Genomic DNA, 14,269 nt, shown 5'->3' with positions numbered 1-14,269 from the left:
GCACAAAAATTAACTAAGCTGAAGAAAAATGAATGAATGAATGAATGAACTAATTGTCACTGTAAAATTAATCATTTTTGTTTTCTTGTGTGTGTTATTAATTTTTATAATTTTGTGTTCAGAAAATTATCACTCGCCCATCTAAAATACACTTTTTGTATCATCAATTCTGAAATACACATAATTTAGATAATATAAATGAAAATAATACTAAATTTACATTAAAGTGTAAAAAAAAAAAGATTTTCACTCAACAGACCATTTCAATCACGTTATGAATCACATCATGTCATTAAGTAGTGGTTCCTAATAAAATCGCAGACCAACTACTGAACACTTTAAATCCATTTAAATCCCACCATAATATACACAATCCACAGTAGGCATGGGATGATAACCGTTTTAAAGGTATACTGCGGTTTAAAAAAGTCAAGGTTTTAAAACCACCAAAATTTTCTGTTAAACAGTTCCTAGAGTATAAATAAGACTTATATATATATATATATATATATATATATATATATATATATATATATATATATATATATATATTTTTTTTTTTTTTTTTAGGACAACAGTATCTCCAGCAAAAAAAGATATACAAAGATGCCTTTTTAATTTGTAATAAATCTGTGTTTTGGTAAATAACAAAGAAAGCAGAAGTCAAAAACTTCTTTGAATTATTTAGCCTGACGTGTTACGGTTCCAAAACATTATAAATGTTTCTCAAAATAAAATATATATAGTTCAAAGGGGAAAAAGGTTTTAGTTTTTTACCCAGACATTTAAAAAGGATTATTTTAGAGCAGTAATCACAATACCTCGAAACCATCATATTTTAATCCAAGGTTATCATACCGTCAGAATCTTATACTGGCAGAAGCCTAATCCACAGTCAACCAGATGAGCACAAACAAAAACACACCTCATGGCCTTTGCCACAATGCAAGACACACTTGCAGATATCAGTCAAGCTTCTTCTTCCAGGATGTGATAGCAAACTCACAACACGCCAGCATCTTTCGTGCACTGTCGCCCACTCATCTCCTGATCTCCGACAGGCCCCTGCCATCCCGCCAACACCACACACACACACAACAACCGGGCCAGGAAGGAAAAGTGCTCTCGCTAAACAACTGACGGGGTGTTTCTGCTACTGAGTCATAACAAAATACAATCAAAAAAGACTTGTGTTCCTGCTCGCTTTATGGCTCAAATAGATAAAGCGCCTCCTGTCTTCCTTTGCACAATGCGCTGTGTAGTCTAGCAGGGCCAGTGTGACGCTCCGGGGACCAGATAGGAGTATTGATAATGCCGGCTGCATGTCCGATTGATTTTTGGGAAGCTGAGACAATGGCTGTGCAGATTTTGTATTCTGCTGATACGCCGTGTCAAGCAGGCGGGCGCTGCTTATGATGGGTTTAGTGTCAGCATACACATATCCGGAAGTAACTGACACATAGAGACAGATCTTTTAATGCCAGTCTATGAGACAAAAGACACCACATAAAAATATAATGGAGTTTAAGTATTTAAGAAACAAGAAAGCTATGATAATCCATTTGATTGTTGTTTATTATGATCTTTATTGCATTTTAACCAACATATTTTATTATTATTATTATGTTTTAATCAACATTCTTTATGGTGACACGGTGGCACAGTGGGTAGCACATTCGCCTCAAAGCAAAAAGGTCGCTGGTTCGAGACTCGGCTGGGTCAGTTAGCATTTCTGTGTGGAGTTTGCATGTTCTCCTCGTATTTAAATGGGGTTTCCTCCGGGTGCTCCGGTTTCCCCCACAAGTCCAACGACATGCGCTATACTGTAGGTAAATTGGGTATGCTAAAATTGACCGTAGTGTATGAGTGTGTGTGTTTCCGAGTGATGGGTTGTGGCTGGAAGGGCATCCGCTGCATAAAACATATGCTGAATAAGTTGGCAGTTCATTCCGTTGTGGCAACCCCAGATTAAAAAAGGGACTAAACCGAAAAGAAAATGAATGAATGAACATTATTTATTATTATGTATTATTTAAAAAAATAATATGCATGGCTTGACATTAACATTTTTGATCACCAGTCACTGTGGCTAGTAGTTTTTCAACGTTACTAGCCACTATCCATTTTTATTAGCCACAATTTATATGCAAAATCTTGACTTTAGCATGCTATAATCACTAAATGATGTGTTATGTCCACATGCCTCAACGTTCATTTACCTTGCTTGTGTGTTGTGACCTTGCTCAATGAGAATGAGCAAATGGGTTGTGCTTTCATAGTGTTGAATTGCAATTCATTTGATTTCACATTAAGTATTAGGGCTTAACACTTAGGGGTTACCCATTTTTTCTCTGGCCACACCAAACTAATTATTTCCTTGACATAAATTTTAAATAATATATCAAAACAAGCAAAATATAGCTTTAAACATGCACTTTTTATTCAAGAAATTTGTTGTAAAAAACAATTGGTATTTAAAAAAATTATTCTAGAACTATACATATTAGGTTGTCCAGGCTAATGGTCCCAGACCACTAGTCAACTTTAGATAAATGGAGAGTTAATCTCCTATTGAAGCAATGTTATTGTAAAGAATGATAACTAAACCTTATTAAAAAAAACAATGGTAAGCAAAAGAAACCCAGTAAAAAACATTCCGTGTTCACAGTTGATGTTAGGCCCATTAATAATCTGTTGAAAAAATGGTTAAAGTCAAAGCAGCAACCGCTGCTGCTTACAAAAAAATAAATAAATCACAAGTTCTTGAAAGTAGCAGGACTGTGGATGCACGAGCAGTGAGGTCGCCGGAAGTCGCTCACTCTCCACTGAAATAAACAGTCGCTTTTCGATTGTAGTAAGAATGAGGCTTAAAGTCAGTGAGCAAGGATCGAATGTGACTCACTGTGCGCGTAATAATCCTCGCAAACAGTCATGCTGCTTTTCGATTCTAAGATCACATATTCAAGCATAATGACAAACGTTTTTTAACTAAAATACAAACGTTTAGTGTTGAGCCAGCAATTTTTTTTATAACAGGATTCAATAGTAATAAAGTAAAATGTACACACTTTTTGTGAATTATTTGTGAATAAGTAAATAAATAAATATTTCAACCTAAGTATTTAATTATTATATTTATTTTTTTTTTTTCAAATTGGAACACAAATAGTGAAGAAAATATGGATTTTTTTCAAATTTGTTTGTTTGTGGTCTATTTTATTTACAATAGGATCTATTTTTATTTTATATATATATATATATATATATACATATATATACATATATATATATATATATATATATATATATATATATATATATATATATATATATTTATATTTATATTTATATTTATATATATATATATATATATATATATATATATATATATATATATATATATATATATAATTTAAAAATAAACTACAAATATAATGACTACTTCAACTAAAGCATTTTTAAGGGAAAAAACTATGGTTAGGGATGTTATATAGTCAGCTAGTTCAATTCTTAATTAGTTAGTGTGAATGTACTTTGAGTACATTGATTTAGTACACATTTTGACATTTTGAGCAGTAGTAAAAGTGAATTAAAGCTGCAAGCAGCGATGATAGGGACCTCGCACCCGGGCTCACCGCCGCCCGGTGGCCTCAGGATGACAGAGAACAGTGAACAATAACAATTTAAGCCGATATATATAAAAAACTTTAAAAATCCACAGATTTATGCCAAACTTCCTCCTATCAGCAGGTGGCGCTATGACTGTGACTCAGTATTGTCATGTAGATGTCTTTAGGAGAATAATTTTATCAACCATGTGAAGTTTCAAGCAGTTCTGACATTGTTTGGCTGAGTTATAATACAAACTACCTTCTGCCAGCAGGTGGCGCTATAACTGACTCAATATTGTTATGTAGATATGTTCAGGAGAAGACTTTTATCAACCATGTGAACTTTCAGGCAGATCGGACATTGTGTGGCTGAGTTATGAGCCAAACTACCTTCTGCCAGCAGGTGGCGCTATGACTGTGACTCAATATTGGCATGTAGATGTCTTCAGGAGAGGACTTTTATCAATCCTGTGAAGTTTCAGGCATATCAGACATTGTGTGGTTGAGTTATAAGGACTTCCTTTTTCATGGCGAAGCGTTGAGGTTTGTCATGCCACCACAGACACGCCCCTCTGCGAAAACTCTAGATCTTCACAATATATCATCGCTTGAGCTTTCAGATACACAACCACCCAAATTTGGCGCTGATATGAAAAAATTTGTGGGATGAGTTTATTACTTTGTAAATCATGACATTTTCTGTGGCCAGCGGGCGCTATAACTGTATCTGGATATCGGCATGTAAACTTGTTCTGGTCTGGACTTATATTAAACATGTGAATTTTGAGGCAGATCGGATAATGCATGCCTGAGTTATAATGACTTCCGGTTTTGTGGCAAATCGTCAAAGTTTGCGAGGCCGCCACGGACACGCCCATCAACGAAAACTCTAAAGCTTCGCAATTTAACATCGCCAAGGCCTTTAGATGACAAAACCCAATTTTGGTGTCGATAGGATAAAATCCCTAGGAGGAGTTCGTTAAGATACAAAGCCTGGAAATGGCAAAAATGCCACTTATTTGCCGCAGGAAGTTAAAAATATCCGACTTCCTGTTTGGTTTGAGATATGGCTCCAAGAGACTTTTTCGTATGTTTTGGCGTGTTTAAGGTGTGTGCCAATTTTCATGCATGTGCGTGATTCGTAGATCAGGGGCTCGTCCGTTTAATTTTTATAGGTGGCGCTGTCGAGTCATTTTGCCACACCCATTTCATTATTGTTATGAGGATGTGTTCAGGAGAGGACTTTTATCAACCATGTGAAGTTTCAGGCAGATCGGACATTGTGTGCTTGAGATATAAGGACTTCCTGTTCCATGGCGAAGCGTTGAGGTTTGTCATGCCGCCACGGACACGCCCCTCTCCGAAAACTCTAGATCTTCACAATATATCATCGCTAGAGCTTTCAGATAACACAACCCAAATTTGGTGCTGATACGAAAAAATTTGTGGGAGGAGTTTGTTACGATGTAAAACATGTCATTTCCTGTGGCCAGCAGGTGGCACTATAACTGTATCTGGATATCGGCATGTAAACTTGTTCAGGTCAGGACTCTTATCAAACGTGTGAATTTTGAGGCAGATCGGATAATGCATGCCTGAGTTATAACGACTTCCTGTTTTGTGGCGAATCGTCAAAGTTTGCGAGGCCGCCACGGACACGCCCATCGACGAAAACTCTAAAGCTTCGCAATTTAACATCGCCAAGGCCTTTAGATGACAAAACCCAATTTTGGTGTCAATCGGATAAAATCTCTAGGAGGAGTTCGTTAAAATACAACGGCTAGAAATGGCAAAAATGACACTTTTTCGCCGCAGGAAGTTAAAAATATCCGACTTCCTGTTGGGTTTGAGATATGGCTCCAAGAGACTTTTTCGTATGTTTTGGCGTGTTTGAGGTGTGTGCCAATTTTCGTGCATTTGCGTGATTCGTGGATCGGGGGCTCGTCAGTTTAAATTTTCTAGGTGGCGCTGTCGAGTCATTTTGCCACACCCCTTTCCGAGACCCATAATAAACGTAAATTTTCACCACTTCTGAGGCGTGTGCGAAGTTTCGTGAGTTTTCGGGCATGTTTAGCCCCTCAAAACCGCGATTCATTCCGCGGAAGAAGAAGAAGAAGAAGAAGAAGAATTAAAGCTGCAAGCAGCGATGATAGGGACCTCGCACCCGGGCTCACCGCCGCCCGGTGACCTTACGATGACAGAGAACAGCGAACAATAATAATTTAAGCCAATATATAAAAAAAGATCTAAGAAAATCACAGATTTATGCCAAACTTCCTCCTGTCAGCAGGTGGCGCTATAACTGTGACTTAAGATTGGCATGTAGATGTCTTCAGGAGAGGAATCTTATCAACCATGTGAAGTTTCAGGCACATGGGACATTGTGTGGCTGAGTTATAAGCCAAACTACCTTCTGCCAGCAGGTGGCATTATGACTGACTCAATATTGTTATGTGGATGTGTTCAGGAGCGGACTTTTATCAACCATGTGAAGTTTCAGGCAGATCGGACATTGTGTGGTTGAGTTATAAGAAATTCCTGTTCCATGGCGAAGCGTTGAGGTTTGTCATGCCACCACAGACACGCCCTTCTGCAAAAACTCTAGATCTTCACAATATATCATCGCTAGAGCTTTCAGATGACACCACTCTATTTTGGTGCTGATACGGGAAAGTTTGTGGAAGGAGTTTGTTACAGTGTCAAACATGTAATTTCCTGTGGCCAGCAGGTGGCGCTATAACTGTAACTAGATATCGGCACGTAAACCTGATCAGGTCAGGACTGTTATTAAATGTGTGAATTTTGAGGCAGATCGAATAATGCATGCCTGAGTTATAAAGACTTCCTGTTTTGTGGCGAATCATCAAAGTTTGCGAGGCCGCCACGGATACGCCCATCTATGAAAACTCTAAAGCTTCGCAATTTAACATCACCAAGGCTTTAAGATGACAAAACCCAATTTTGGTAATTATCAGATAAAATCCCTAGGAGGAGTTTGTTAAAATACAACGCCTGAAAATGGCAAAAGAGCCACTTTTTCGCCACAGGAAGTAAAAAATATCCAACTTCCTGTTGGGTTTGAGATATGGCTCCAAGAGACTTTTTCGTATGTTTTGCCATGTTTGAGGTGTGTGCCAATTTTTGTGCATGTGCGTGATTCGTAGATCGGGGGCTCGTCCGTTTAATTTTTCTAGGTGGCGCTGTCGAGTCATTTTGCCACGCCCACTTCAATATTGTTATGTGGATGTGTTCAAGAGATGACGTTTATCAACCATGTGAAGTTTCAGGCAAATCGGACATTGTGTGGTTGTGTTATAAGGACTTCCTGTTCCATGGCGAAGCGTTGAGGTTTGTCATACCGCCACGGACACACCCCTCTGCGAAAACTCTAGATCTTCACAATATAACATCGCTAGAGCTTTCAGATAACACCACTCAATTTTGGTGTTGATACGATAAAATTTGTGGGAGGAGTTTATAACTCCGTAAATCATGTCATTTCCTGTGGCCAGCAGGTGGCGCTGTAACTGTATCTGGATAGCGGCATGTAAACGTGTTCAGGTCAGGACTCTTATCAAGCGTGTGAATTTTGAGGCAGATCTGATAATGCATGCCTGAGTTATAACTACTTCCTCTTTTGTGGCGAATCGTCAAAGTTTGCGAGGCCGCCACGGACACGCCCATTGACGAAAACTCTAAAGCTTCGCAATTTAACATCGCCAAGGCCTTTAGATGACAAAACCCAATTCTGGTGTCGATCGGATAAAATCCCTAGGAGGAGTTCGTTAAAATACAACGCCTGGAAATGGCAAAAACGCCACTTTTTCGCCGCAGGAAGTTAAAAATATCCGACTTCCTGTTGGGTTTGAGATATGGCTCCAAGAGACTTTTTCGTATGTTTTGGCATGTTTGAGGTGTGTGCCAGTTTTTGTGCATGTGCGTGATTCGTGGATCGGGGGCTCGTCCGTTTAATTTTTCTAGGTGGCGCTGTCGAGTCATTTTGCCACGCCCACTTCCGAAGCCCATAACAAACGTAAATTTTCGCCACTTCTGAGGCGTGTGCAAAGTTGCGTGAGTTTTCGGGCATGTTTAGCCCCTCAAAACCGCGATTCATTCCGCAGGAGAATAATAATAATAATAATAATAATAAACGGAGCAATTCCAATAGGGCCTACGCACCGTTTCGGTGCTCGGTCCCTAATAATAAGAAACGGAGCAATTCCAATAGGGCCTTGCACCGTTCGGTGCTCGGTCCCTAATTATATGTGTATATGTACAGTATACATTTTATTACATATAGTACCTTTTTCTTCAATTAAGCTTCCAACTAAGCTTATTAATTTCCCTTACAAAAGCAACTTACACGCATTTAAATAGAGCACACAAGCCCATACACGCAGTCAAGAAACTGCAAATGGGTGACAGACAGTCTAAACTGGCCCTGAACAGCAAACAAGGCAGAGCCGTTGTCCTTCAGGATGGCATTAGATCCTCCAGGACAGCCTGGACTAGAGAGAGAAAGAGAGAGACATCACGGCAGAGGAGGTGCGTCTGTGCTCGGAGGGACAAACAGGGCCGTGCGCTCTTTTGAAGACATAAAGACAAAGCGATGAGCGCTGATAAGAGGAGGCGCCACTGCTTGAAGCCCTGAGAGCTGAGCAATCACACACAGACTGATAAGCATCGGCCCATAAAGACGACTCCGGCAGCTCTCCTCCAGACACAGAAACACAGGGAGGAGAGCTGTGTGATAAAGATAGATACTTTCTTTCTTTTGGAGGTGAGGGTTTAGACGTAAGGTGATGACGAGACACTTTTCTTGACAGGAAGTCAGTAGATGCAAAGGAACAGCAGGTATGTCTAAAGACACGGCGGCTAGTCAGTGCAATCTTAAAGATGAAAACTCCTGACAGTGCCATGCAGCTAATGTGTGTCTACAGGCTGAGCACTAAACATCACAACAGTCAACACAGCCTACCTTCTACTGACAAACTGCATTGTGGAGCTTTGCAAATGCGCCAGTTTGATTTCAATGAAACGTGAAAGACGGTGCCGTACACATGCATGTGTGAGCATACACAGCAGAATATCACTCTGAGACTGCAAAAGAGCAAACACTGCATTGTACTTTGAGTCCTCAATAGATTTTGGTTTGTTTAGGAGGCTGTATATCTACATATAAAGACAGTCAAAACGGAGAAAAAGTACAAGCAGATCTCCTTTGATTGGATTATGTTAAAATGACAACCGGAAAAATGAAAAAAGAAGATTAAATCCCTTTAAACAGCATCCATCTGATCTAATGCAAAGGTCAGAGTAAGCCTATTTTCTCTTTTTTCAGACAGGTTGCAATAGTCTCTGTTTAGCATACCATGAAACTTAAGCACATAAAATCGTATTATACGCAGCCAAACTGATTGAAAAGGACCTTGAGTCATGTGAAAAGCACATGCAGATTCATCACGCTGACAAGGGTTGTTTGGATTGAAGAGCTTCAGATCTAGTGGAAAAGACCAGTGGTCTTACCTGAGCCGGTATCTATTACTGTAGATTGGCCTCTGCGATCAGCCACCAGGCGGGAGGAACCAGGCATGCTAACAGGCTCTGAACGAACTGGCTGAATTCTGAAAAAAAATAATAACAGTAGCATTAGCAACAGCATTAAGTGATAATGGTTGCTAATTTCAAGACCATTTTCGGGACTGAAACACATACAGCACATTTGAAAATGGGATTTAAAGTTTCATAGTTCAAAAACCCCACAATGTCAGAGTCTATATAAACCTCCAAAAATAAAAGTCTTTGAAAAGCATAATGTATTGCACACGCATAGAATGTGATTAGGGGAAAAAAAACGTAAAAATAACTGTAATAAAACGAAGATTGAATGATTCGAACATAGAAATAAATGAACACATAACAAACAGAAAGAAATAGAATGAAAGATTGGCACTCACAGTATATATATATATATTATAACGCGTAAAAAAAAATTTACGCAATTAACGCAGTTGCATTTTTTTGAATTTTTTTCTACCTGTTGTGGTAGACGTGTGTTTAACATGCAAAAAAATATGGACAAGACCAAGAAAGCAGTTTTTGAAGGCAAGTTTCAGTATAAAACAATTAATGTCGCATCACTTTCCCAGAAATGGGTTGCGGCTGGAAGGGCATCCGCTGCTTAAAAAACTTGCTGGATGAGTTGGCGGTTCATTCCGCTGTGGCAACCCCTGTTAATAAAAGGGATTAAGCCTACAAGAAAATTAATGAATGAATGTCGCATCACCAGGCTATCCAGAGTTTCATGCAATTTGGGGTGTTACATTTTTTACTTTCGCCTTCTGTTTTAACGCATGGTGAACGGAAAGAAAAACCTCTGCATTTTGTGACTCGTGGTCCTTTAAGATAAAAAATTGCTGGTTACACTGTAGACTCTTAATAAGTGTATTATCTTAATCACATTAAAATCGGAGTATTGGTGTCCATGTACAAGTACTCAGAATGTGTCAGATGAAGTCGCGAGTTGTCATTTCTCTGCCTTTCAGCACGTGCGCTCCAATGTGTCATTAAGTTTGACGTGTTTCCTCCTTAAATGCAAAAGAAGCGTCTGCTTCGCGTTGTTGTGTCAGAATCCTTGTGAAATACAGTCATACTTTAGAATGCTTAGTTTAAGCAATTTTGATGAACGCGATCATGCGTGTATATATATAGTAGAAAGGAATAAATTACGGAACAACAGACAGATATATGATACATAGAAAGACTTAGAGATAGAACAGTAGATTAAACAAACTGCATGACAAATAGAATGAACACAGGAACAAAGTGGAATGATAGAGATACAAATTAAACAGAACAAAAGAATGAAAGAAGGATAAATAGATAGACAGACAGACAGACAGACAGACGGACAGACGGACAGACGGACAGACAGACGGACTAACAGACTGACGGACGGATGGATGGATATCTAGATGGATGGATGGATGGATGGAATGATAGATAGAAGGACAGATAGAAGGATAGATGACAGAATGACAACAGAATGACAGACCGAATGACAGAACTACAGACAGAATGACAGAGCGGCAGACAGACAAATAGAACGACTGAATGACAGAATAACAAAAAAAAAATACAGACCTATAGGCAAAATGACAGACAGACAGACAGACAGACACACACACACACACACACACACACACACACACACACACACACACACACACAGACAGTCAGACAGACAGACAGTCAGACTGACAGACAGACAGACAGACAGACAGACAGACAGACAGACAGACAGACTGACAGACAAACTACTGGAATAAAGAAATGGAGGAATGACAGACAGTTGAAGTATTCACAGTGTGCTGCTCAGAGAGTGCTGCTCTAAAGTTGGTCAATCTGTGTATCCAGTGGCGTTCTGTGGTTAGTAACCTGAGTCTACGCTGTCAGATTTTGAACTTGGTGTTGATGATGGTGGCTGGTAATGTGAGCAGTGTTGTGTGTGACTGTGTGTTTAGCAGCGGCACCTGAGGCTGTGCAGGTCCAGGTCGTCTGTGTCGAAATCAAGAAGAGGCTGCTGGGTGTCGCTGGGCCCCTGCGACTGTAGTACAGAGGAGCTTGAGGAGATGACGGTGGTCTGACCTGAGGGATGGATGGTCTTGAACTGAAACTGAGGGCCCATCCACAGTCTCCTGTGGGGGCCGGTGTGGGTCACAATCTCCACCTGGAAAGTACAGTATAACACACAAAGATGAGCACTTAAACATGAATTGACACAGATTTAATTTTAGTCATGTAACGTATAATAAAATAATCAGGTGAATTTCTTAAGACTTGATCCTAAGGAAACGCTTCGGTTATTGGCAAATGTTTAAGTACATAATGACGACTTTATAATAAACTTTAAAATAATAGACACTGTAATAAACATAAGATATAGCGTTTAAAACAACATAAAACACACACACACACACACACACACACACACATATATATATATATATAAAGTCAAAGTCAGAATTTTTAGCCCCCTTTGGATTTTTTATTTTTTTTTTTAATATTTCCCAAAATATCTTCTGGAGAAAGTCTTATTTGTTTTATTTCAGCAAGAATAATAGCCGTTTTTAAATTTTTTTTTTTTTTAGTTTTTTTTTTAAACCAATTTTGTGACAAAATGATTAGCCCCTTTAAACAAATTTTTTTTCGACTGTCTACAGAACAAACCATCGTTATACAATAACTTCCTTAATTACCCTAACCTGCCTAGTTCACCTTATTAACCTAGTTAAGCCTTTAAATGTCACTTTAAGCTGTACAGAAGTGTTTTGAAAAATATCAAGTAAAATATAATTTACTGTCATCATGACAAAGATGAAATTAATCAGTTATTAGAAATAGGTTTCTAAAACTATTATGCTTGAGAAATGTGCTGAAAAAATCTTCCCTCCATTAAACAGAAATTGGGGAAAAAAATAAACAGGGGTGCTAATAAGTCAGGGGGGCTAATAATTCTGACTTTAACTGTATATATAACAAATATATATATACATGTATATTTATTAACTAAAATATAAAAAGTTATTTTTTATTAAAACAATTTTTTAATAAAAATCAACTGGAAAAAATGTAACATTATTTCATTTATTGTATTGCTATTTATTGCCAAAAGTAATTAAAATTAAATACAAAAATCTTAAATAAATTTGATTGAAACTTTTCTTTACACATTAAAGTAATAAAATTGACAAAAGAGTCATATTGATAAATTGTTAACTAAAATATATAAAACTATATATACACCACCGCTCAAAAGTTTGGGGTCAGTAGGATTTTTAAATGTTTTAAAATAAGCTTCTCCTGTTACCAAGGCTGCATTTATTTAATAAAAAAGTACAAATTGTAAAATTGTGAAATAACTGTACAAAAGTAGTTTATAATTTAGCTTTTAACTTTAATTTATTACAGTGATTTTAAAAATGAATATTCAGCTTTATTACTCCAGTCTTCAGAGTCACATGATCTTTCAGAAATCACTCTTATTATTATTATTATTATTATTATTATTATTATTGTTGTTGTTGTTGTTGTTGTTGTTATTGTTAGTTATTTATTTTTTTAATAATTAATTCATTCATTCATTCATTCATTTTCTTTTCGGCTAAGTCCCTTTATTAAGGGGTTGCCAGAGTGGAATGAACTGCCAACTTATCCAGCCTATGTTTTACACAGCGAATGCCCTTCCAGATGCAACCTATCACTGGGAAACACCCATACACATACACTACGAACAATTTAGCATACCCAATTCACCTAGTGCATGTCTTTGGACTTAGGGGGACACCGGAGCACCCGGAGCAAACCCACACCAACAGGGGGAGAGCATGCAAACTTCACAAATGTCACACAAATGTCAACTGACCCAGCCGAGGCTTGAACCATCGACCTTCTTGCTGTGAGGCAACACTAACCACTGCACCACCCATTATTATCAATGATAATAGTAATAAAAGACATAATGAGGGGAGTAATAATTTCATTTAAAACTACATACAATAATAAAGCAGTTATTTAAAATTTTTTGAAATATTTAACAATTAACAAACAAGCCTTTATGAACAGAATACATTTCTTTAAACAAAAAAAACTGCAAAAAAAACAAACTAAACCCAAACTTTTGACCGGTAGTGTATATTAACTTATACGACTATTAACTTATACGACTATTAATAACTATATATATATATATATATATATATATATATATATATATATATATATATATATATATATATACATATATATACATATATATACACACACAGATGCACGCATGCACGCAATCACACACACACACAAACAAACACACACTAAAAACTAAAACAAAACCATATACTAAACGATTTTTTTTACAATTTAAAAAAAATAAAACAGACTTTTTTAAAATTTATTTTATTGCTATTTGTTGCTAAAAGCAATTTAAAAAATCAAAAGTAAAGTTGATTAAAACTTTTCTTTACATGTTAACGTTAAAAGAAAAAAATGACAAAAGAGTCATATTGATGAATTGTATAACATCATTGGAAGATTGGAATTATAACAACCTTACATGAAACTAACACAAATGATTAACAAATATTAGATAGAGCCATTGATATGGTGTTTCAAACTGAGGATATTGTGACACCAACAGTTCGAGCACACACATGATACACACACGACCTGTGTAGACAAGTGTCTGTTTTAGACCAGCAGTGTGAAATCTGCATAAGGCAAGGATAGATGCATTACATGTGTGTCAGACAGATGCCATTCTTCCCTTCCTGCAGAATGCATCAACATCACACTGAAAGACATGAGAGTAGGAGGAGGAGCAAAGAACAAGTTTTCACTTCTTCTATAAAAGATCATGGCGTAAGGTCAGCTCCTCCATACTTTTCCTGTCACATCTGTGTAAATGAGGGCAGTGCTATATATGTGTGTGTTTTTCCCTCAATGGTTAACACCAACAGTGTCACACAGCCCTGAGAGAAACAGATGCAGCGTTGGGCTTTTTTTTTTGGTTTCCATGGCCAGATGTTGCCCCCTCCGTACTTTGCCTTGAGCCCGCCATATTGTAGCCGCCTAACACTGACAGCACTTATTACACACAGGCC

General features: G+C 37.6%; 1 protein-coding gene across 9 annotated transcripts in view; it reads right to left on the bottom strand.

Moving 5' to 3' along the window:
- bcas3 (BCAS3 microtubule associated cell migration factor) overlaps positions 1 to 14,269 on the bottom strand; it is a 402,314-nt gene that overhangs the window by 244,318 nt on the left and 143,727 nt on the right. For all 9 annotated transcript variants that reach the window (XM_021481360.3, XM_005157643.6, NM_200622.1 and 6 more), the window contains 2 exon segments: positions 11,144 to 11,340; positions 9,138 to 9,235 (listed from right to left, as the gene is read on the bottom strand). In XM_021481360.3, the coding sequence (XP_021337035.1) occupies positions 9,138 to 9,235; positions 11,144 to 11,340 (295 nt within the window).

Source organism: Danio rerio, chromosome 15 (genome assembly GCF_049306965.1).
Source record: "Danio rerio strain Tuebingen ecotype United States chromosome 15, GRCz12tu, whole genome shotgun sequence".
NCBI classification, from domain to species: Eukaryota; Metazoa; Chordata; class Actinopteri; order Cypriniformes; family Danionidae; genus Danio; species Danio rerio.
This window is presented reverse-complemented; position numbering and strand designations above follow the sequence as displayed.